Source organism: Zonotrichia leucophrys, chromosome 2 (assembly GCF_028769735.1).
Source record: "Zonotrichia leucophrys gambelii isolate GWCS_2022_RI chromosome 2, RI_Zleu_2.0, whole genome shotgun sequence".
Classification (NCBI taxonomy): Eukaryota; Metazoa; Chordata; class Aves; order Passeriformes; family Passerellidae; genus Zonotrichia; species Zonotrichia leucophrys.
In genome coordinates this window covers 57,199,077-57,221,155 of record NC_088171.1, presented here as the reverse complement: position 1 = coordinate 57,221,155, position 22,079 = coordinate 57,199,077, and the positions used below count along the sequence as shown (strand labels likewise).

At 41.2% G+C, this 22,079-nt stretch overlaps 1 protein-coding gene across 1 annotated transcript; it reads right to left on the bottom strand.

Annotated features, from left to right (window-relative positions):
* Nucleotides 1–6,136: 6,136 nt before the first annotated feature.
* IGFBP1 (insulin like growth factor binding protein 1) lies at nucleotides 6,137–12,149 on the bottom strand. The gene is made up of 4 exons (XM_064703397.1): nucleotides 11,648–12,149; nucleotides 9,854–10,032; nucleotides 8,196–8,321; nucleotides 6,137–7,045 (listed from the first exon to the last, which is right to left on the bottom strand). Exons 1-4 carry the CDS (start codon nucleotides 12,111–12,113, stop codon nucleotides 6,914–6,916), a joined length of 903 nt encoding a protein of 300 aa, XP_064559467.1. The 5' UTR covers nucleotides 12,114–12,149; the 3' UTR covers nucleotides 6,137–6,913.
* Between the last annotated feature and the right edge of the window lie 9,930 nt (nucleotides 12,150–22,079).

Sequence of the window (22,079 nt, the reverse complement as noted above, 5' to 3'; positions counted from 1 at the left end):
TGGTGTCTCCATCCTTGGAGATACTCAAAAGCCATCTGGACACAGTGCCAGGCAACCATTCCCTGGTGGTCCTGCTTTAGCAGGGAGGCGTGCACCAGGTCATTTTCAGAGATCTCTTCCAACCACAAACATCCTTTGAGCCTATGGGCCTGTGAGCCTAACAGTAGAAGTTTGGTGTCCCAAGTTCCAGCATGTGAGATTTTCTACATTATGCAATGTATTGATTGGGAAGATGTTACAATATTTTTTGCCCAAAAGAAAAATTTCTGGTAAAATGGCAAGTAGTACAAATTTATTGTTCATCAGAACAAGCTTTAGTCTTAAAACTCTGCATTTTATTTACGTCTTCCAGTTCAGATTTTGCAGAAGTAGAAGCATATATACCAGCCTAGAGAAAATCCCATTGAAAAAAAACCCTTTCTTTTTGCTTTTACCCTGTAAATATGTTAAAAGATGCAAATTACTTCAAGGCAGAATATTGCTGCTGAAAAAATATGGAGACTAGGTATTAGCAAAAGCAGAGGGTTATGCTGCAAATCTCAGTTTATCTTTGCAGAATTCATGTCCTGCTGCTGTATACATTCTGGCTTTCTACTTCTGCTGACCTATCCAAATTCCTTAAGAGCCTTTCTCTGTCAAGGCTAATTTTACCCCACTGCTCTTCCTATGAGTGGGGATGGAACAAAAGGTAGTAAAATTATCTCTGCAGAACAAAGCTGAGGTTTCATGCAGAAAAATTGCCTAATCTGAAAAGTTCTAAAGAAAATGTCACTGAGAAGGACCGCTTCCCATACCCATTTGTGGTAATACCTTCCAAAAATGGAAGGACTTCCTTACAAGAGCCAGGTTGAGAGTGCATTTCCCTCACTCCTTGCAACTGGAGAGCAGAGGCTATTTTTGCCTGCTTATGCCATATCGAGAATATTCAAGGTGAAACTTGTTTCCTATGTCTGCTATGTATCATGTAAATTGCACTCAGTAAGGCCTAACTAAGCTTCTACAATTGATTATTGTTTTATCATAGGGATGCTGCACGCAACCCTCTGCCTTCAGATGCTGCCGTACATTTCTACAGCTGCTATTACCAAACTACCAGTAATTTGTTGCTGATCTCCTTTTTCTGTTCTTGCTGGGGATAAATGATAATACTTTAGCTGCCAAAGCAGAAATAAACAGAAAATGCAGGCAAAGAAAAAATATAAAAGATGATGACTGTTATATCCACCATTTGCTCTAGGCCTCCACAGACATCTCACACTAAGATACAATTCCAAAGAACCTCAGCATTTCCACATCAGCTTGGTGCGTTCACCACAAAGCACTCAGTGAGAGAGAGAAAAAGATCACCTGTCACCATTTGCATGATTACGCAATTAAAAGCTTCAGTATAGGCACAATATTGCTGCTTTTTGTTAGCTTATGTCTACGTTGGAGGAGACTGAGAGCAAGAGGATGACTGCCTATGCTGTACTCAGCTTAGCAGAACTGTAGCACAAAGGCTCTGCTAGAAGAGCTGTGTCTGTTGGTCAGGCCCTCCCCCTGATGGAAAATGTGGCTAGTAAGGAAGCAGCAAGGAGTCAAGCACAGTCCCTGCCTTCCCTTGTGTACCCTTGTCTCTGCTGGGCTGCCCATGCTGCCACTCAGATTTGATAATCCAAGAAGGTAACTGAAGAGATGAGCAGAAACTTTTTCAAAATAAAACAGCCATGATCTGGAATGGACTAAATTTTATATTTAACCTTACCGCAACATCCAAGAGCTCCCTTGCTCCCACATCTTCCTCGTGGGATGCTATCCCTCTCCCTGTGCCCTCACAGTAGCTTCCTTGCATGAACTTTGCTCTATGGGGGAAGTCATAAGTCAAGGGAGGAGAAAAGGAGGGAGAGATGTTTGTTGGCAGAGCTATCGTCGGAGCTATTTCGCAAGTGCTGGTATGTTTGGGCTCCTGCTCCACTGCTGGTTTTATGGTACTAACTGGTAATATGGAACAAAGTGGCTGTGTTCCTAACAGATCCTCTCCTTCTTTGTTCCCTCCCACCTTTAACCTAAAAAATGGCTACGTAACATAGGGTGTAAGAGAAGCCTTCCACTCCCACCAACTCTGCTACTGTTACTCAATATATACCACCTATCTGAACCTCGGAGTCAAATAAACACAATTAGATATTTGTTAAGATGTTCATACTCTACTTTTCTGTGCAGTCTGGATACCTGCCCACTTCTTAATGCAATGTACGTCAATTGGTCCATAAATGTGAAATGTCTTGGTAAACGGAAAACATGAGAACTGTCTTCAGTGCAGCCTGGGGAGATTGTTTAGGCTAGTGGTTTATCAGTGGAGTGACAGCTGAGGAAAAGTAGACCAACTTCAAAAGTGTTGTCTAAAGATACATATAGAACTTGACCACTCAGTTTGCAGCATGATGAGAGACTCTAGCTTGGAGTGAGTAGTTTGGATCTTTTTTTTTAAAGGCATTTTTTCTTTATTATTTTATTTTTAGTGTGTTGTTGTTATTATTATTATTATTATTACTATTACTATTATTAATTATTATAATGGGTTGAGCAGGGGCTAGACATCAGTGTTGTTCTGCAATAGCAAAGCAATGATGTGTGTAGAAACATAATTCTGAAAAGTCAGTGTTGCTAAACTGCTGGTAAAGAACATGCATCTTTATTTCTGACTTTGCAGAAAAAAACCTGCTCTGTTTTAGCATTTTTTTAGGATTCCCTTTTAATAACTAGTGCTATGGGAGCTGAATGCTTTCCAGAAAGGCAGTAAATCCTGTGACAAGTCTCTGCCATGTGCCATTCCTTTCTATCCCACTTTTCTTCTCCCTGAGGAAAGAAAGCTATATATGATGCATTTTTCATTTACCTTTTAATTTTTTTCTGTGTTTAAGACTAACATTAGCAAGTGCAAGATCAAAGGAATATGTTTGTTTGTAAAGTAAAACGCTAAATTTTCATGTGCTTAATATCTTAAAATGCATTTTGGACTGGGTCTGCAGTAAATTGTTCCCCAAGTCCTTTTCCAAAGCATATGTTCTTGTGGTAGAGAAGTGACAGAGATTATGATGATCTTTCAGTGTTAGGGTTGCCTACCCTTCACCACCATTTCTCTACTCCTTTCTCTCCCCTCACTTTCTGCCAACTCTAGCTGATACAAATGTGTCTCTGCTGAACACCAAAGCAATGAGCAGAACTGACTCAGTATAAGCAGAGGCCAATACCAGGTGATTTTTGGTTGTCTTTGGACAGCTTTAGGGGAAACAATGGGTATAAAATGAAGTACAGAAGGCAGTGACCTCATTTCTGTGCTATGAACATTTTGCAGCTGGCAGTAGGCCATGGGCAGGAGGAGGCATGGCTGGAAAAAACCCTGCTGCAGCAAACCTGATGGTTTTGGCAAGAAGAAACGCAAACTGGGTAGGCAGGGTTCTCAGATGACATGAACCAAACATCACAGATGCTCATCTAAGACATTCCAACAGCTAATTTCTTTTTAGGTAGAGTAGGAGAAATGCAAGTGAATATGAAATAACAAGGATCAGTACATCTCCTTTACACATCCAGCTACACACTTGAGCTGGGTGAATATCCTGTGGCACCTTCCTTGTTTGCCCATCCATTCCCACCAGCCTTGGCTTGCTAGCACAGGAGGAACCATTGCAGCAGGCACACACTGAAGCCAGCACTGTCAGCTGACACATGGAAAAGGAGGAGAGGAGAGGAGAGGAGAGGAGAGGAGAGGAGAGGAGAGGAGAGGAGAGGAGAGGAGAGGAGAGGAGAGGAGAGGAGAGGAGAGGAGAGGAGAGGAGAGGAGAGGAGAGGAGAGGAGAGGAGAGGAGAGGAGAGGAGAGGGAGGGAGGGGAGGGGAGGGGAGGGGAGGGAGGGGAGGGGAGGGAGGGAGGAGGAGAGGAGAGAAGGAGAGAGAGAGGAGAGGAAGAGGAGAGGAGAGGAGAGGAGAGGAGAGGAGAGGAGAGGAGGAGAGAAGGAGAGGAAGAGGAGAGGAGAGGAGAGGAGAGAGAGGAGAGGAGAGAAGGAGAGGAGAGAGGAGAGGAGAGGAGAGGAGAGAGAGGAGAGGAGAGGAGAGGAGAGGAGAGGAGAGGAGAGGAGAGGAGAGGAGAGGAGAGGAGAGAGAGGAGAGGAGAGGAGAGGAGAGGAGAGGAGAGGAGAGGAGGAGAGGAGAGGAGAGGAGAGGAGAGGAGGAGGAGAGGAGAGAGAACTCCAACAAAACAAAACCAAAACCAAAACCAACCAACCAAACAACCACTAAAATAACAAAACCTAAGTGCTCCACAAACAGAAAAAATAAAACAGAGAAAAACTGAAGACCTTTGACTTTTTACCCTGATGTTTGAGGCTGATCATAAAAATTAGGACAGAGCAAGGTGTATGTCATCTATGGTGTAAATGTAGTCTAAGCTCCCAGCAGAATTTTTATAGGGAAGATAAAATTTGCCTGCTTTGCCTCCTTGTATTAGTCCTAATCCCAGTATATGGAAGAGTCTGGTTCTAGTCCAACAGCTCTACTCAACAGCTGAGCACGTCTGTCTTGGTGAGTCCTGGCGAGATATCATAGGAGGCCAAATTGCAGATAAGGAGGCACTCCTCCCCTGGCACTTTCAGTGGGAAGTAAGGGGTTAAACACTTCTAAGAAATTGTCCTATCATTCCTGAATGTTGCACAAAGTAACTTCTGCTTCTGGTACTTAACAATTAGAGGAAAGAGTATCTCCTAAACCACCGTCCCTACTGAAAACTCCAATTTCTTATAGCTAGGATGGGAACTTTCCACCCTGTAAAATGCTGGAAGTAGTTGTCCACTGGATTGCTATTCTGCAAATAGACTATTACTACATAAACTATTAACATTTCCCCTATATGTATAATAATCCCAACAAAAAGAAGGTCTGTGGTAAGAGCAATCAGAGTACTCTTAAGAGTGTGCTGTAACTGTGACACTATGATTTCCCCTCTTTTCTTCACCATTGTCACTTGGCAATGCCATTACAATTGTTCCATGCTGAGCACACTCCCTGAAAAGAACTCCAAAACTTGCTGCTTCTTCATTATTTTGATACAGAGACTGCCAAGCATTTTGACATAGTGAATGTGGTGCAGTGGTGCAACACAGTTTTAGCCAGCAGCTCATCACGGGGCTGTTAGACATTAGTTAGTTACAATACCAATACCATTGACTGCTTTTTTGCAGTGCTTTCCTTGGGAAGATCTCAAAAGACTTCACAAAGGAGGTCAGTACTATATCCACAGTTTTACATCTAGAGCGGTTTAATAGACCCTCATTGGATTGGCAGACACTGTCATGCAGATACAACACAGTCAGCAAGTGCAATGTATGAAGCCAGAGAAACGTGACAGGGAGAGCAGAGATCACGCTTTCACTTTGCAGTTTCAACAAGCAGCTTCCCTCTCCCATTTAAAACTCAGTTTGTGCCAACAAATGGCAGGAGAATTTTAGGCTTTCACTTCGGCCAGATTCTTAGAAAATGTTATCCTCCCCGGCTGTTTTCACAGGAAGGGCTGGTGCATACTGTTTTCACCTGTGTGACTGCTTAGTCCCACACCCATTTCGCCATGGACAAAATCAACTTGAAGCCAGAACGGAAGTCACTTGCATTCTCTTGTTCTCCTCAATCACTAAGTCAAAGGAACATGTAGGGGAGGGAAATGAACTGTACCCCAAGCCAGGAGCACTCTCTTCTCTGCTTTCAGAAAAACGTGTGAGGCTGGTTTTTTTCCCAGCCTCCTTTTAATAACTTCTAATTTATGTGCAGGAAATGGCTCTTTCTAGTCTTGATGTTATCTTCTAAATGCACTAATACTGCTGCCTTGGGCATTTGAGTGGAGAAGGGCATTCAAATTTCCTCTCTAGAAAATCTTTTAATAACTTCCCTTGGAAGCAGCTGTTTTGCCCAAGACAGAGCCTTGCATGGCACAGCTGGGACTGGAGAGGAAAGGACTAGGGCAATGGGGCAGGGAAACCAAAAGAAGGAAACTCATTGAATGTAAAAGGAGCATGGCATGCAAGAGGCAGATTTGCAAGACTTTTGCCTGTTTTCTTGCTGAGGTCAGACTGTTGAAGGGAAACAAGCAGAAAACAAGAGACAAGGGCAGAGCAGAAGACTTTTAATAGCTCAAGCTCATTTTAAATAATATTGTCAACATTGTGAACGACTTACATCGTCAAAGGTGGTGCAGAATATCATATTGTGTTTTGCCATTTATCCAGTGCATATGTTTAAAAAATATACAAATACTGTCCCATCAGGAGCTTCGGTATTTAATATTTCTTTTTTAAGAAACAGACTGGCATTGAAACAGAGGTGCAAAAGTAACATAATATGTTCACAAAACATGTTTTAAATAAGTTTCTAAGCATGCTTTCTACTGAAATCTAGTTTTAAAAATTCAGTTTTACATCTATAAATATGTAGTACAAAAATGCAAGTTTACAAGCCATTTTTTACAATAGCTATGCCATTTGAATGCTTAAGTTGCAGCTTCCTCCAACATTTAAGCGCAATAATATTAAGTATTTAAATATAAAGTTATGAAGTGTTTGAGAATATAAATTAGTAACAACACATCAAGACAAAAACACATGCAGTGCGAAATAAATAATTTATCAGCTTTACATATGAGCGTATATATAATATTATATAAACCAAATATACAAGATTATAGGATTTGATCTTGAAGTAGCTCACATTTATCACTTAAATATGTAGGCAATCTCAGGGCAGTAAAAATGTTACTTTATGGGGTTACTCATACACTCAAAATCAGGTGCACAAGACTACCTTATTGAAATGGCTCCTGACTGGAATGGTTCCTGACTATAACAGGCCCCACAGAAAACTTGGCATGAAAAACCTCGGGGTTTAGTTTTATTCCTGTGAGCTGAGATACTGTTGGCATTCTGGGTCTCCTTTAATTGCTGGAGATCCGGGAATTCTTCTGCCGTTTTTTGGATAGACACACCAGCATTCAGCAGACTCTCCATTCAGCAAAGTTTCACACTAGAATAGTATTAGCAAAAAAAAAAAAAACAAACACAATAAGTAACTGTAAGATTACCTGTGAGGTACTGCCAGTAGAGGTGATGGACACAATCAGGATCAGAAGATGGAGACCTGCCATGCATAGTCTTGTTTTGAATGCAGCGGTCTACAGAGCCTCTAAACAACACACTCAGTTAGGGAACCAAGACCTAAGCTCAGCTATCACAAGAGAAACTTCAGATTTAAAACTGTCCAGCCCTTGGTGAACAGCAGCAGAAAAAAGCAGTGTCTCCCAGCGCCAGTGTGAGAAATGAAGGGCAGCAGAATACGCATTCTTATAGGGTGAGAGCAGTGATTGAATTTTCTGTCTCTTCACACAAGGAGACAAAAAAGGTGATATGTTTTGGGGTTTTTTTCTTGAGGAGGGGCTTAAACCGGTTTCTGTTTGTGCTTGATTAGATCCCAGGTCACAGTGTTTGTGAGTCACACTGTGATGGTATGCCCAAAACCAAGGAGTCCTGGTGACACAGAATTGTGCAGACCTACTAAATTTGTGTGCATGACCTGTGGTTACAGGGTGTGGCTTGAGGTTTGGAGCTTTCGTTAGTTTTGCAGATTACTCTCACTGTAACTTGCAAAAGGTTTTTTTGAGGGTATAATGGAAATGAGCAAATAACATAATCCATAGGCAGCACAAATCAGTATTTTTGTTAGGCTTTCAGAAGGTTAATCTTACTCTAAAGTGGTTTTTTTTTTCCACTGTCTGTGTAGGTTTTCTGCTGCCTGTAAGCTGAGAGCCCTCTTTTTACATAGTGATTATTATATATTCAATGGGTTTTGGCAGGTAGTATGGCAGATCTTATGAATTAATGTCAACTGACTGAATGCTAACAAATCAGGTACATGGGAGCAGATAGGGTTAAAATATTTTGGAAAAGGCTTTGAGTACACCTGTTTTGTGAAGGGAGAAGACTTTTGCCTCTATTGCTGACAGCCACTAGCAGGCAGCTCACCTTGAAGAGAAGGACAAACCATCTGCTCTAAGCATCCCTGTTTTCGCAACCTGCTGCAAACTTGTGAGTTTGGGAGCAGAGGGCTGTGAAAGGGTTGGCTGTATCAGGCTAGTCACAGCACTGCTGTGAGCAGAGAGCAGGGAAAAGGCACGCACCTGTTTGCTGTGGTAAAATCCATTCTTGTTGCAGTTGGGCAAGTAAAATTTGTAAATCTCCCCTCTGCTTCTCTGAGCCTCCACCAATTTATACAGGGCTCTGTAAAGCTCCTTCTGACAAGGACTCTGCAAGAATACCAGGATAGTGAATATAAAAAATCACAAGTAAATCAGCCACACAAAAGGTGATCAGAATATAGACAGTAAAAAGCTGAAAATACTTATTAGGCAAAAAGTCTACACCGGACTGTTTTGCATGTAGTTTTTCTTTTTTTCAGTAGAAGCACACCCAGAAAACTCTGGTGTTGCATTCAGACCTTTGTTTTTATTCTTGAGTTTTTTTCTGTTCTATAAACATGGAGATTTTAGTCCTTAAATTGCCACTCAAGAAAATTTAACCTGTACTAAGTAAACACATTACTGCTTAGGGGATACAATCTCTCCTCTTACAGGGAGGTGGAAGTTAGAAGACTGGTACATGAGATTGGTCATGTTTTCCAGGTTGCCATGGCTCGTGCTGTGTTGATATATGGAAGATAGGTACGAGACATACAGAGATGGTGCAAGAACAAATATCTGAACGTTTTTTATCTTTTGTACAGGACAGAACTGTTGCCAAAGCAACATGGAGCCATTCTATAGCTCTGGGACCAAACCCCAAAGTTCTTGGAACCGGGAATGAAGAACTGTTTGCAATATTCACTGTTTTCACAATTTGCTGGCTCTCTTTTTCAAAGTCACAATTTCTGTACATCAATAGTACCTAACACATTTGAATCAGTACAAGAAAGCTAAAGTAACTGAATAAATATGTCTACTTCTGAGTGAAACCATAAACTCTGCTTTTGCAAAACCTGCCATGTTAGCCCCTCATATAAGCTGTCATATTCCAGTCTGTGGGTTTATCTGTGGCTCACAGTGAGAAAAGCAGAAGCCCTAAAAATCAGAATTGCCCCTAACAGCACACGTACATATTCAAACTCAATCAATGATTAAGTCCTGTTCTGGATATGGAATGAGGCTTCTTAAGGTAGGGTGGTGATTAGTATATGTTTTCTTTTTCTTTGCCATTTTGTCAGTGACCATTACGAACCAAAGCTTCTGTGCTGCCCAACTAACCCATCTCCATAATGCAGGGGCGTGGCTGCCGCCTGGGACCTGTCTAACTGTGGTTGTCTGGTGCTCCCAAGTGGAACACAAACCTGCTTGCAAAGGCCGTGCATTGTCATTGCCCAGTAGGATTTTGCAGTGTCGAGCCCCACTTTAATTGTGGAGGTTTTTTTCTTTCTACATAAATACACTTAATAGTGTTTCCTTGTGATCAGAGTGAATCACATTTTGTTTTAAATTGATGTTTCATCAATAACTTCATAGGACTCCCTTTTATTTTGCTGTGTGTTGGACCAGTGAAAAATGCCTTTTCTTAACTAAAACTAAAAAGTAGTCCAAGAATTTAATATAGATTCTTGCAAATTAAGGGGGCACATTATAATCTGATTGTAAATATGGTGAAACATTCAGCCTCTGCATGAAGTCTGTTTAGGACATACCTGATGCACACATGTTATTATGGCTCCAGACATTTTGTCATTTTGTCTCCAGACATTTTGCAAGTCTCTACTGAAATGGTCTCTAAAAGTTTTACAAAGAAAACCCACCTGCTCTTTCCATTTCTTGAATTCAGATATTCTCTTTGCTTTCATGTTTTCATACGCAGTGATGGAATTCCAGGGAATTGATTTATCCTGGCCTATGGGAAACATCAACTGATAGTTCAGCTGCTGATCCTGTGTTATTTCAGTGCTTTCCAGAGGCATATCATCAGGTTCTATAGAATCTGGAAGTGATGATATTAAAGTAAACATCTTCAGTGAAATTTGGCACTTATTTCTCAAAGTTTAAAAAGGTGAAAAGAAAGATCAACCAAAAGAAAAGAAAAAGTAATATCTAAGACATCCATTACAGTAGATCCTGTAGGAATAAATTACATGTGCAGCATGGCAAATTATATTTTGATAATAAATTCATAGAAGGGCTCAGCAGGTATTCTCTAACAAATTGGTTATTTTATGATCCTTCAAAATTACTTGAATCCCAAAGATGAAGTTGCAGCCCATCTGTTAGAAGCGAAAAAAAAACCTTCTCAACTACAGTGGGTTGTAGAAACTTGGCTAAATGAGAAAAGATTGATGTTAAACTTGTAATGAATTTAGATTTTTGTCAGCGTGATGTACTTCAGGTTTTATTCATGAAAGGAAATGGTCAAGACCTCATCCCATGGTATCCTGTACTGTGCTCTTGCCTTATAAATAAGAAGGGGCCAGAAGTAGCTCCTGCTGACCTGCAGTAGATCAAATAGCAAAGAACTGGCAGAAAATATTTGTTTCTGCCTGATCATGGCCTTCATACCAGTGCCTAAATCAGCATGTGTGAACTCTTCCACTGAAAGCAAGAGAAGCTCTTTGCAATTGCAGGAGATTCATCATAGGATAAAATTTTTATGTACCTAAATTACTTGCTGGATCAAGGCTGTAAACAGGCAATAGATTGATAATGTTCAAGAAAAAATGAAGGTGAGAAATTGAGGAGGCAAGGAAAGGAAGAAAGAAAGTAAGGAAGGAATGAATCTAGCAAACTCTGGAAAAATCAAATCAAATATAATGCAGGTAGATTAAATACTCAATTTGGTCACTGTTCTCTGCCTTCCCCACCCCCTCAACTACGAGAGAAACTCCACTTACTCCTACTAATGGCTATTGTTATTTTGAGTCAATGATGATTATTTCTGTAATGCTACCGATTTACCTTAATAACTACTTCATAGACATAGCAGTAGCGATGATGAAAATAATAATAATAACAATCATCATCATTATAATAATAATAATAAATTGAAAAATACTAAAATAACACTGAAGAAGTTCCTGCCCATCATAGAGTCTAAGATGCTTGAGATGCCTTTTTGCCTCAAGATAATTTGGCTAGCACTCCATTGCTCAAGGTACATTTTATTCCCAGGCACAAGCCTTTTCATGACTTTTACAGATGGACATAACCAAAGCCTATAAAACATTTGTCCTACTCCAGCTACTGTCTGCTACTAAAGAAAAATTGTCTGCAGCCTCCCAGATACTTTATTGTAGTTATTCTTCATTGTGCCATCTTTATGCTTTAGGGTTTTCATGTTTTCAGATTGCAGCGTACTAGCCTGTTGCGAACATCTTAGCTACGGCACCAGGATGCATCTCAGCTGGAACAGGTCAGAGCACGTTTCCCTGGAAAGTGCATTCCAGCCTCCCTATATTTCAGAAGCCTCCCTAACTTCGCTCATTGTTCCCAGCTTCTGGCTCCCTTAGCCCACGTCGCGCCTGCCAATTCCTCCGGTCGCCCTCGGCGAGGGCCGTGCCCGCAGCTCCCGAGCGGGCCCGTGAGGGGACGCGATGGCGCGGTACCTGCCGGCTCTTCTGTACGCATCTCTCCGGCCTCGCTGGCGGGCAAGCACGTCCCGTGCCCCTGGATGAGGGCGGAGAGCGGCCGGGACTCTCCTGCAGGGATGCGGCAGCGGAGTCCCAGGCGGCAGCGGGCGGTGTAGACCCCACAGGGCTGCCCCGGCCCGAGAGCGCAGATCTGACAGCAGCCGCAGCCCGGCTGCCGAGCAGCCTCCGGACAGTCGGGCGGGACGGGCGGGCACCGAGCGAGCTTCTCCGGGGTGCAGGGGGCGCAGAGCACGGGCTGCGCGCCGCGGGCGAGGCGGGCGGCCTGCAGCAGCAGCAGCGCCCGGAGCAGCAGCGCCCGGAGCCAGCCGCGGCACAGCGCGCACTGCGGGCCACTCATGCCGCTGAGCAGGGGCCGGGCGAGGGCAGCTTGGCGGCCTGAGAGCAGGAGGCACCTCACGTACATTCGGCTTGCCCGGGCCATTTATACAGTGCTTTGCCTGAGTATTAATCTTTAACCCTGAGTTAATTATTATCTGAACAGGGGGGGCAGAGAAGCGTCGTTTCACTGGCCGTTCAAGTCCCTGGCCGATGTTCCCCTCCCCTTTCACTTTCCTCCTTTATCTATTTTCTTTCCTCCAGACATGCAGGAATGCTTTTATTCCCTCACTCCCACCGCTTTGCCCCAGCACAGTTAACGAGGAAAAATGTGGTGGGGGCTGGAGAGAGAATTGGCAGAAGGGAATGGATAAGTGGGGGCTATCCCCTCCCTTTTTGCTTGTCGCAAGTGTCTCCTGTTCTTGACTTTTCATAAAAATGTAAATGTTCAAAAAACAAGGGGGGAGGGGTGGGGGGAGGAGGGAAATCCCATTGAAACTGAAGCAACTGAATTCATATTTCCACAGCAGCAAATGCAACAAACCCTTGTTTAATTTTCGTCATGTGGCTGCAGGTTAGGAGTACACTGACATACCGAAGAGGAGGCCTCAAGGGTAATAAAGCCATCAGGATCTTGTAACTACTGCACAGACGCACGTAGGACTCCTTGCATTAACCTCCGGGGGTGGCTGTGCAGCTGAAGCAGGATCTCGTGTGCCTAGGCTCAGTTTTGCTCCTGGGATGAGAGAAGGATCAGTCCCCAAAACATGCACTTCAGGGAAACCAGCATTTTGGCAAACAGTTAAAAAATAAACTAGATACCTGCTTTTCTGTCTGTCCTTTTAACTCTCTCCATCTCCTCATGTACCACCTAGGGGAGGTGTGGGTGGGAAATCTTTCCTTTTCTGCTTTGCCTGCAACAGTTGTCACTCTAGTAAAAGTACTCATACTTCACTGTGCTGAACAGATTATTTTATCCTGGTATTCACAGTATGTACCAAGCTTGAAATAGCACATTCCACTGCAAAGTCATGTAATGCACCATGATTTTTTGTTTACTTGATTTTTTTGGTTTTTTTTTTTTTACATTTATTTATCTTGTATTGTAAACACATCAGTTATGTGAAAGAAAGTGAAGAACTGCAGAGCATGTTTAATATTGTTATTCACCCTGTTCTTCCGTATTGATGACAAAGGTTTTATTGATAATGTAGTGATCTCTTACCCCTCTATACTCATAAGTCAGTTCTCAAAAGAATTCTCATTGATTACAGACTTGAAACATTTTCACTTAATTACTTTTTTTAAAAAATTCAAATACTTTCAGGCATCTCTATCTCTATACACTAAAATTGATACTCATAAGTATTTTAAAGTACTTTAAAGAAACCTAATTTTACAGATTTTAAAATAATTCTCTGGACTTCACATGTTTGACTAGGAGTAAATTTTGGCTAAAAATGTAGAGAACAACAATTGCAATTAGACTTTTCAAACTATTTTCCCACTTTTATTTCTACTTTTTCTTGTGCATCTGTCTTGGAAAACTATGACTCTCTTACCATTCAAAATGAAGTGAAAAATATACAGGAATGTGTCTATTTCCTCTCCCAAAGAGAAAAAGAAAACAAGGCAAAACAATGCCTCTTTCATGAAGAAACATGAAAAAAAACCCCAAAAGACGAATGCAAAGTAGACCAAGCTGGAAAATGACAAAGACCCAAAGAACTCATATGCATTTGTATAGGTGTATGTGTGTATTCATCAATTTATCTATGGATTTTGCTGTTTAGACAGCTTTTTATGAACTGAATTGAGGATCATTGACTGACTGCTAAGCTACTGGCCTCTGAAATTATTGTACTACAGCCTGACACTGTCCTTACTGCAGTTTTTCTGTTTAAAAAAATGAGGTGAACTGAGAGTAAACAGCTTTAAATGATATATGTGAAATGATTTTTTAAAAGGATTTTTAACTCACCACCATCATTTTAAGTAATGAGATAAAGACACAATGCAAGAGGAGCATGCTTGTCTGATGTATAGGTCTGCTTAAAAAAAACTACCATAAGTTTCAAAAAAATCTCATTCTTCCCATGCATCATCATGTTTTCAGGTCTTTGGCACATTTTTCCACACTGTCAGGCAGCTGGCAGTATCTGAACTGCTCAGGCAATTCCTAAGAACTTGTAGCCTTTAACAAGTCAGATTTTTTTCAGTGTACCCAGTAAGAGAAATGAAAGATAAACAACACTCCTCTCCACCAAGTGAAAAGTATTTTTGAAATTGTTTTTGGTCTGTTTCCTTCATGGTTCAGGTGCACTTGAAATCACAGCCCAGCCCTTTTTTTCACTTGCTATCTTTTGTGAAATTAAATTGAGGAAACCTAAAAATCTGCCGAAGCATTTTGTGAGATGTTCTTCTGTACAAAAGGTAGACTCATAAAACTCAGTCCCTTCATATTTTATTTATGTAAGGACTATATCTTAGAACAGGTTATGATAACTTAGGACAGTATCAATCAACTAGACAATGCTTTCATAAAGGCCATGGGACATCAATGAAGAGAAAGTAGTGTATATGTTTATGTAGACTCTGATGTAATACTACAACTCATCTACCAATCTCCATCTCTGACCCTGACATTTCTTTAAAGAACACAAGCAGATAAGACCCAGGAGGTTAAAAACAGTAATGATGTAAAGTTGTGTTTACTGAAGACTTTTGATGGTAATTTTTAGGTTTTCCAACTGTTGACTCCTAACTTGAACCACTTGTCAAAAGACACCACATGAATCTCAGGCAAGGTTTACTTTTTCTGCTAGATTTTCCCATTGGTTTCTCAATAATTCTTAGTCAGTGACTTCACTTTGAATGATAAATAAAGTTTGGGATTTTTAAAATTATTTTTCTTTAAAGTCATATGGAGTGACTCACTCCATATGTAAAGTTCTATATACATTTGGGTACAAGTCATTTTTATTCACCAATTACCAAAAATTCAAGTAACTTGCCAAATTATTTCCTACTGAGACTGCTTATCTGGATATGTTTTAAAAAACCCCAACTAAACAGTGGAATATCCTCATTATCTTTTTTTAGGTAAGAAACTAATTCTAAATTTTAAGTATAATATCTGTAGTGGTTTTGGTTTGCTAATTTGAGATTTCTTGGCTAATGTGCTAATTAATGTGGGTTCAGTCCTGGGCAATTATTAATACACTCACTAGAATGTACTTACTTATTTCTTGCTGTGAGATAGGATTAGGAGAGAGGCAAAGCAGGCTCAAAACTTTAAAAGAGTATAAAGAAAAAATTATTAACAGTAACTAAAAGAAAGAGTAATAAGAATCAGAACACTACCTTCAGAACACTTCTCCCCCTATAAATATTTCTTTCCCGCTGATAATATAAAGAAACAAAACCTAAAATTTCCAGTCAGTTTACCACCTCTAGAATGGTCTTTCTTCAGTTCACATAGGGAGAGAAGTCCTTCTTGTTACTGTCATAGAGACTTCTCCACAAGAAAACAGTTCTTTTATGGCTTTAAATTTCCACGAATAACAACCACCCAGGGAAATCTGCAATTGTGAAATCCCTCCTATTTTCACAGCATCTCCCACAGCTGTGTTTTTGGGCCATGCCAACTTATGGGGTACAGTTTTAAAGATGAGTTGTTTAAAAGCAAAGGTCAATCTCTGAAACCATCTTCATCTCTAGGAACAGAGATCTTCTCTTCCTGGGGGCACAGGATCTTCATCACTCTCCTCTGTTCAAACTTCTAGTAGGACTACAGATACTTTAACATCTGTTTACTTTAGTATGGGGGTGTTTGCTTAGTACCCACAATTTGAAGACTTTCATCTCCACAAACCTTCATGCATTACAGGGAGAAAAAGAGTCCTACTCCATAGCTTTATAAGAGGATTTCAGCCTAAAACTAAAGGCTCATCCCTCCTATCTGGGACTTGACTTTTTCTTCACTGACCTCGGTGTTTTCATGTTGTTTCTTTACGTGTCTACACTTCTAACATGTTCTCTCACTTGCGGGAGGATTGAAGCACTGCAAGAGTCAATATCTTGCCTGGGGCCCGTAGAGGGCCACGCGGCCCCGGCTGTACTCGGTAGCTTGTGGCGGGAATGCGGCTTGAGGGGGGCGGCAGCCAGGGTGTCAGCGGGCAGCACGGCAGGGCCGCAGCAACCAGGGTGTCAGCGGGCAGCACGGCAGGGCCGCAGCAACCAGGGTGTCAGCGGGCAGCACGGCAGGGCTGATGGCCTCTCCTCTGCCCCTGCCCAGCAGCCAATGCGGGGTTCCTGCGGGCGTCCTGCGGCAGGGGCACGGCAGGGCCTGGCCCGGCCTGGCCGAGATAGGGGCCCGGCTGGCTTTAACTCTTTGTCAGTCGGAAGGGGAAAAAAAAGAGTTCCTGGGTTTCTTTCGTCTTTAACATGTGTTTTTCACAGAAGCCTGTATAGCTTTCCAATGGTTTAACAGATTATCAATTCTCAAAACCAGCTACTGATTGTTTTCCTATCAGACGGAAGAGACTGCTGTCTCTCCCAAAACATCACTTCTGTGATGCAAAACTAACACAATATCCAAAACCACTATGATGCACACACACACATACCACAGACAAATGGCATCAAGCATATGAAGAGAAACAGCTATGATACAAACATAAAACCCCTGGTTTCTAATCCGAATTTATTACATATAAAAGAATGCTTTATTTCAGCTGTGTGGGTTGTTATCAGGAATTCCAGTCAATTGATTTTGCTTAGATTCTTGATGAATAATTTGATTCACATATGTTTTGTTTATTGTCACTTTATTACAATGACATGTAAGCCATTTGGTCTTATTTATCTATTCTGATTGGATAAATATGACTTTTAGAACTAAATTCTGCATGCAGAGAAGGACATGTTCCAAGTTTTTGTTGCACTAACTTTTAGAAGCAGATTGACTTTTGCTATTTTGCCCCAGCAATTAATATGGCTAAAATATGGGAAATAGCTTATAAATACCTAAAACTAAAACTAGAAACTCTAGTGAGAGGCTGTCCCATGGTGAGTCTAGCTAGGGAAGGCTTCTATGGATTTTCTGCATTAAATCATGGGTCATGAAAAAAGGAGAACAATGTAGTTTCTCTCTTTGGTGGCACCCAAAGTGTCTGGGTGCTGAGTAAAACACCTTGTTTGCAATGATGTGCATACATAGACCAGCCAGAAAACTATTTTCTACAAACAGTTGCACTCATCTGTCAAGAGAGGTTAAAGTCCTTTAGTCATCCTACCACAGGCCAGCTACTTTCTCAGTTTGCCTAGCTGAAAAAATAGTACAGAAACATTTTGACTTACTGTGGTATGACAAAGCTGAAAGTGTATTACAGAGTATGAGTTCCTGTGTGGACAGTTAATATAAAAAAAAAAAACCCCTTCTGCTATAGTCAGCATTACTAAACCCAGGTAGGGGTGTTTCTGTGACCAGCCATGGAAATAAAGGCTTTTCAGTGCCTACTACAGTGAGCTATAGCTTAGAAGGGACTTTCAAAAATGTAAATTACCCCTTTAGCACTGGCTCCAGGCATCTAAACCAGGATAAGCTGTTTAAATATCTTTGTATTTTTCAGCCACTGTGTCTTTCCAGGCCTAAACCAGAAAAGAACCCCACTAACCATATGATATGCCCTTTACTGCAGTCCCTGAAGGCTGTAGGTGCTGATAGAGTGAGACTCCAGCCCTCACCACCATAAGGTTTGCTTGCTGAAGTTGTTGCTACCTTATGCCAATGAAAGAAAAGGCAAATTCCCCAGAGGTTTACTCTTAAAACAATTTAAACATAATAGCATTTTCAAATATATATTCAAGCATCTCATGTGAAGTTTGAAGAATAAGACTACCACTTACTTTAATGTCTGGGTCTGTCACACAGGTTAAATACCAGGATTCACATGAAACTCCCCTTTCTCCCTGAACTAATACATGGCTTTCCAGGCGCAAGCATTTCTACATGTAATGGGGAGAAAAGTAGACAGTACTGATAGAGAAAAGGGAGATCCAGACCCAGACCAGGGCCATCATAGTCACAGCCAGTTGCGCCACTTAGAGGGAAAGTGCCTGGAGGACAACAGCCAGCAGTAATTAATGTGTATTGTTTTCTACCTTATCAAGTGCAACGGTGGATATTCTCTTTGGATATCCAGTAGATAGACTGGATATTGAAAGAAACTTACTGCTAACCCAAAACTGGAGGAGCCCTTGATGTTTCAAATTCCTGATCTTTACTTCTGAAGTTTTATGGAGACTTTTAACCTCTGTGAATATATTTGGCTCTTAGGACTTAAATCTTAAGTGTCATTCTTTGATATTTTCATTTTTAAAAAATGCTAATAAAAATAGGAAAAGTCATAGGACCCAGACCAGAGTAAGTCAGGGGGTCCCTTTTCTCTGGTCAACTGTCCTTTGAAGTAGGAGGCCAAAACTGGTGACAAACATGCCAGAATTGTGCTTGCTAAAGGAACAGGGCCTTGCCTGTAGGCAGAGCAGAAGACAGTAGCCTGGAATTCCTAACAAGGGAGCACACAGTGTGATAAATGCTGTTAAGACAGGAGGACACATTTCTCTCTATCAATTAAAATTGTTCTTCACTTGTTGGCTATTCAATTCTGGTTCTTACAAAAATAACACAGTTTCCCAGCTGCTTTTGTCAGGAAATCTGTCCTTGCCTTTTGTCCTGGGGCATTTCAGAATTCAGCAGGATTATTATTATTATTATTATTATTATTAGTAGTAGTAGTAGTAGTAGTAGTAGTAGTAGTAGTAGTAGTCGTAGTAGTAGTAGTAGTAGTAGTAGAGTAATACCAAAAGTACTTTTTTCAGGTTTCAGAGCCTCTACTGTTTCCTCAGATGTCATGAGACAGGACTCTGGGACTTCAGTCAGTTCTAGAGAGCCTGAGGCTTGCACAGATTGCTGAAATCAGGTAAGCCACTACTGGGAATCAGGTTTGCCTAAGCATTAGTGTCTGATAGTGTTGGATTTCACACTGGCCAATTGCCAGGCACCCATTCCCCCTCCCATGCCACAGCTGGGCAGAGGAGAGCAAAAATTAAAGAAGGGCTCATGAGTTAAGGACCAGGAGAAAACACTCCAAGGGCAAAACAGGCTCAACTTAGAGGTATAAAGTGAATTTATTACTAACAAAATCAGAGGAGGATGATAAGAAGTAAAATAAGCCTTAAAACCACCTTTTCTTTCCCCCACCCCTCCCTCCTTCCCACTGAGAACACAGGAAGACAGGAGGTGGGGTTTTGGTCAGTTCGTCCCGTGAGATCTTCCTCTGCTCAGGGAGAAGGGTCTTTCTCCTGTGAGACTGTGGTGTCCCTCTTACAGGAGACAGTTCTCCAAGAACTTCTCCACCGTGGGTCCGCTCTCATGAGAAGCAGCCTATTGCACCTGCTGCAACATGAGTCCCTCCCACAGGCAAACACTCCTCCCAAAATGCTGTGGCTGAGTTCCTTCCTTTCAATGTAATTTTCTACAAATTCATGTAGAATACATTTCCCCTATGAGCTGATATTTTTGTCAGAGATAACTGTCTTGTGAAAAAAACTGTTTTACAGACTTATTAAGTGTATGCAAAAAAAGCATATAACCTGATATTTTAAAATATCAAGTTCAAGACTTATTTTCCTTTAACTCACTGATTTTGCATTCTGAGAAACTATACTAGCCAGCAGACCTTTGTGGTGTCATGAATCTGCTAAAGTGTTTTTGCTTCTCTTATTCATCTCTTCTCCAAATGTAATCATCATAGGCTTTTCATTTTGCTGGTCTTACACAAAGAATTTGCTCTGTGACTTGTTTTCTTTTATCAATTTTTATCATCTCCCAGCTGTGGCTAAAAAATGTTCTACTGAATGTACTAGTAAAGGTCAGGATGCACTGTTGATTTGCATGCTTGCATCATAACCTTTGTGGTATAATTGCCAATCCTACAGCCTTAGTGAACTTTTTCTCAGCTACCCTGAGGTATTCAGGATGCCATACAGCACTTTTTTCTCCACTATTCCAGTTCCACCCCTTCTTTCTTCTTTCTAGCACAGTTACAATTATAACACATATCAACAGTTTATTTACAGCATATGTTTTGTAAATAATTTTTTTTATTGTACTTGCAAGCCTTCCATCTTATTGCAATGTCTTCCCTCTCACAGCTTCCTACTATTGCTGAGCTATGGTTTGTGCAGGTTTTGTGGGTTTGTGTGATGTTTTTCTTCTGGAGGAGTAACACATGCTAAAGCATCCATGACCTTTGCATGAATACTTTTCACACAACACCAATTTGATTTAAGTGCATGCCATAAGATGTGATTAATTGTTTGTGCTCTCTTGGCTGCCTACTTTGAAACCCATTTCACCTGGACATCTTGTAAGTGCTTTTTTTGGATCCAGTTCCTCTCCGAGTAAATTTGTCAGCAATCCTCTACATACTTTCTTTCCCATATTTGAGTTTGCATCAGCTTTCCATACTATAGAATTGAATTATTCGATTTCTATGAAGAGAATCTTCATTTTCCTCTCTTAGACATGTGAGATATTTCTTTTCCCCTATCATTGCTGGCACCTCCTCTTTAGGAGAAGATGTAAGCTTTAGGAGGATTATGGTATCTGCTTGTGGAAGAAGATCACTACAAGGACAAACGTGCAATGACATGAAGAGCTGAAAGCAGAAGACAGTTACAGTAGGAGATGTAGAGCTAGGAAAGGCCAAAAGTATGAAGTGGAGAACAACAAAAGGGATCAATATCAAGGCAGCAACAGTAAGAAGCAGAAGAAATATGAAGGATATTTTTTCCCCTTTCTGCTATAAAAATGAAGAAAAACAGGGGGAAAAAACCACAAAGAAATCCACAAAGAAATAAAACATCACAGATGCAGGACAGTGAGTGACAGAACAGCGATGCAAGTTCAATCTTATTTTTAATAAACACTTAGGCAACGTGGAACTACTTTGACAGGTAACATTAAAAGCACTGACTTCATAGTAAGGCTAGAAACATTGCCTTACTGCTTTGTGAGCCAGGACATTTGGTCTCAAGCTCCTACCTCACATGAGAAGGGGATTTGAAATGCAATCTGTACTTCCAGAGTTTTGTACTGTGGGCTGCTATTGAAATCAGATAAATAGAACTCCTATATCACTGCTGTCTGCTACGCATCTTCACGCGCATGTACCATTTCATGATGGAGGGGTGGGGCAGCTGCATGTGCTGCAAAGACGCATGTATGAGTATACCCAGGAGACTGGCAAATGTCAAGCTCTACAGAATTCACATGCCTGTTGGGACTGGCTGCACTGCTAAGCACAATATAATTGCATAGAAGCTTTAGGTAGCTCCGTAGTGGTAGAAAGCCTGAGCAAGGTTTGGGCAGGGTGAGGGTAAGCAGCTCAGGTCCGCATCCTAAAGGAAATGCTAAGATCTCTGCCTAGTTCAAGATTTTATCAATATTTGAAAATGTTACACAATTGCTTCTACTGCTCTAACTTTTCTTGGTGCTACTAGGCTCTGTGTTTGTTCATTTGTTTCTAGTAAGTTGGAAATATTGAGGAGGGAGCTGTTTTAATAGGCATGGTGGAGCGCATCAACAGATGGAGCTAAGGGAGATCTGTGTGTTTGTATGTCTTATAGAACAAAGCACAACCAAGTACAGGTCAGTGACGCTGTTGTGTGATTTATTACTCAGGGTTTTGTCCATAACAGGAATGTAACTATGTTGTAACTTAGAGGAAAAAAACCACCAAACTCTTTTTATTTAAAAGTTTCCCACTTTTCCTAGTTATTTTAAAATTGTTCAGCTGTGATGAGCAAAGGAAGGACCTAGTTTCCATTTGTCTGTTACATAAATCTAAAATATGTCAAATACATATGCTAAACATTTTTCTCTTCAAACTGGCCTCCTACAGAAGCACTGCAGCTGGGCAGAGCACTCCCAGCTCTGTCAACAAGAGTACTACCATTGCTTCAGTGGGAACAAGGCCGAGCTCATAAATCCTGGGTGAAGACATTT

Excerpts from the sequence above, each read along its gene's own strand:
- IGFBP1 (XM_064703397.1), bottom strand. The coding sequence starts at position 12,113 with ATGGCCCGGGCAAGCCGAATGTACGTGAGGTGCCTCCTGCTCTCAGGC. Across the intron at positions 8,322-9,853 it reads TCAAGAAATGGAAAGAGCAG|AGTCCTTGTCAGAAGGAGCT; the intron begins GTGGGTTTTCTT and ends GTATTCTTGCAG. Across the intron at positions 7,046-8,195 it reads GATTTTACCACAGCAAACAG|TGTGAAACTTTGCTGAATGG; the intron begins GTGCGTGCCTTT and ends ATACTATTCTAG.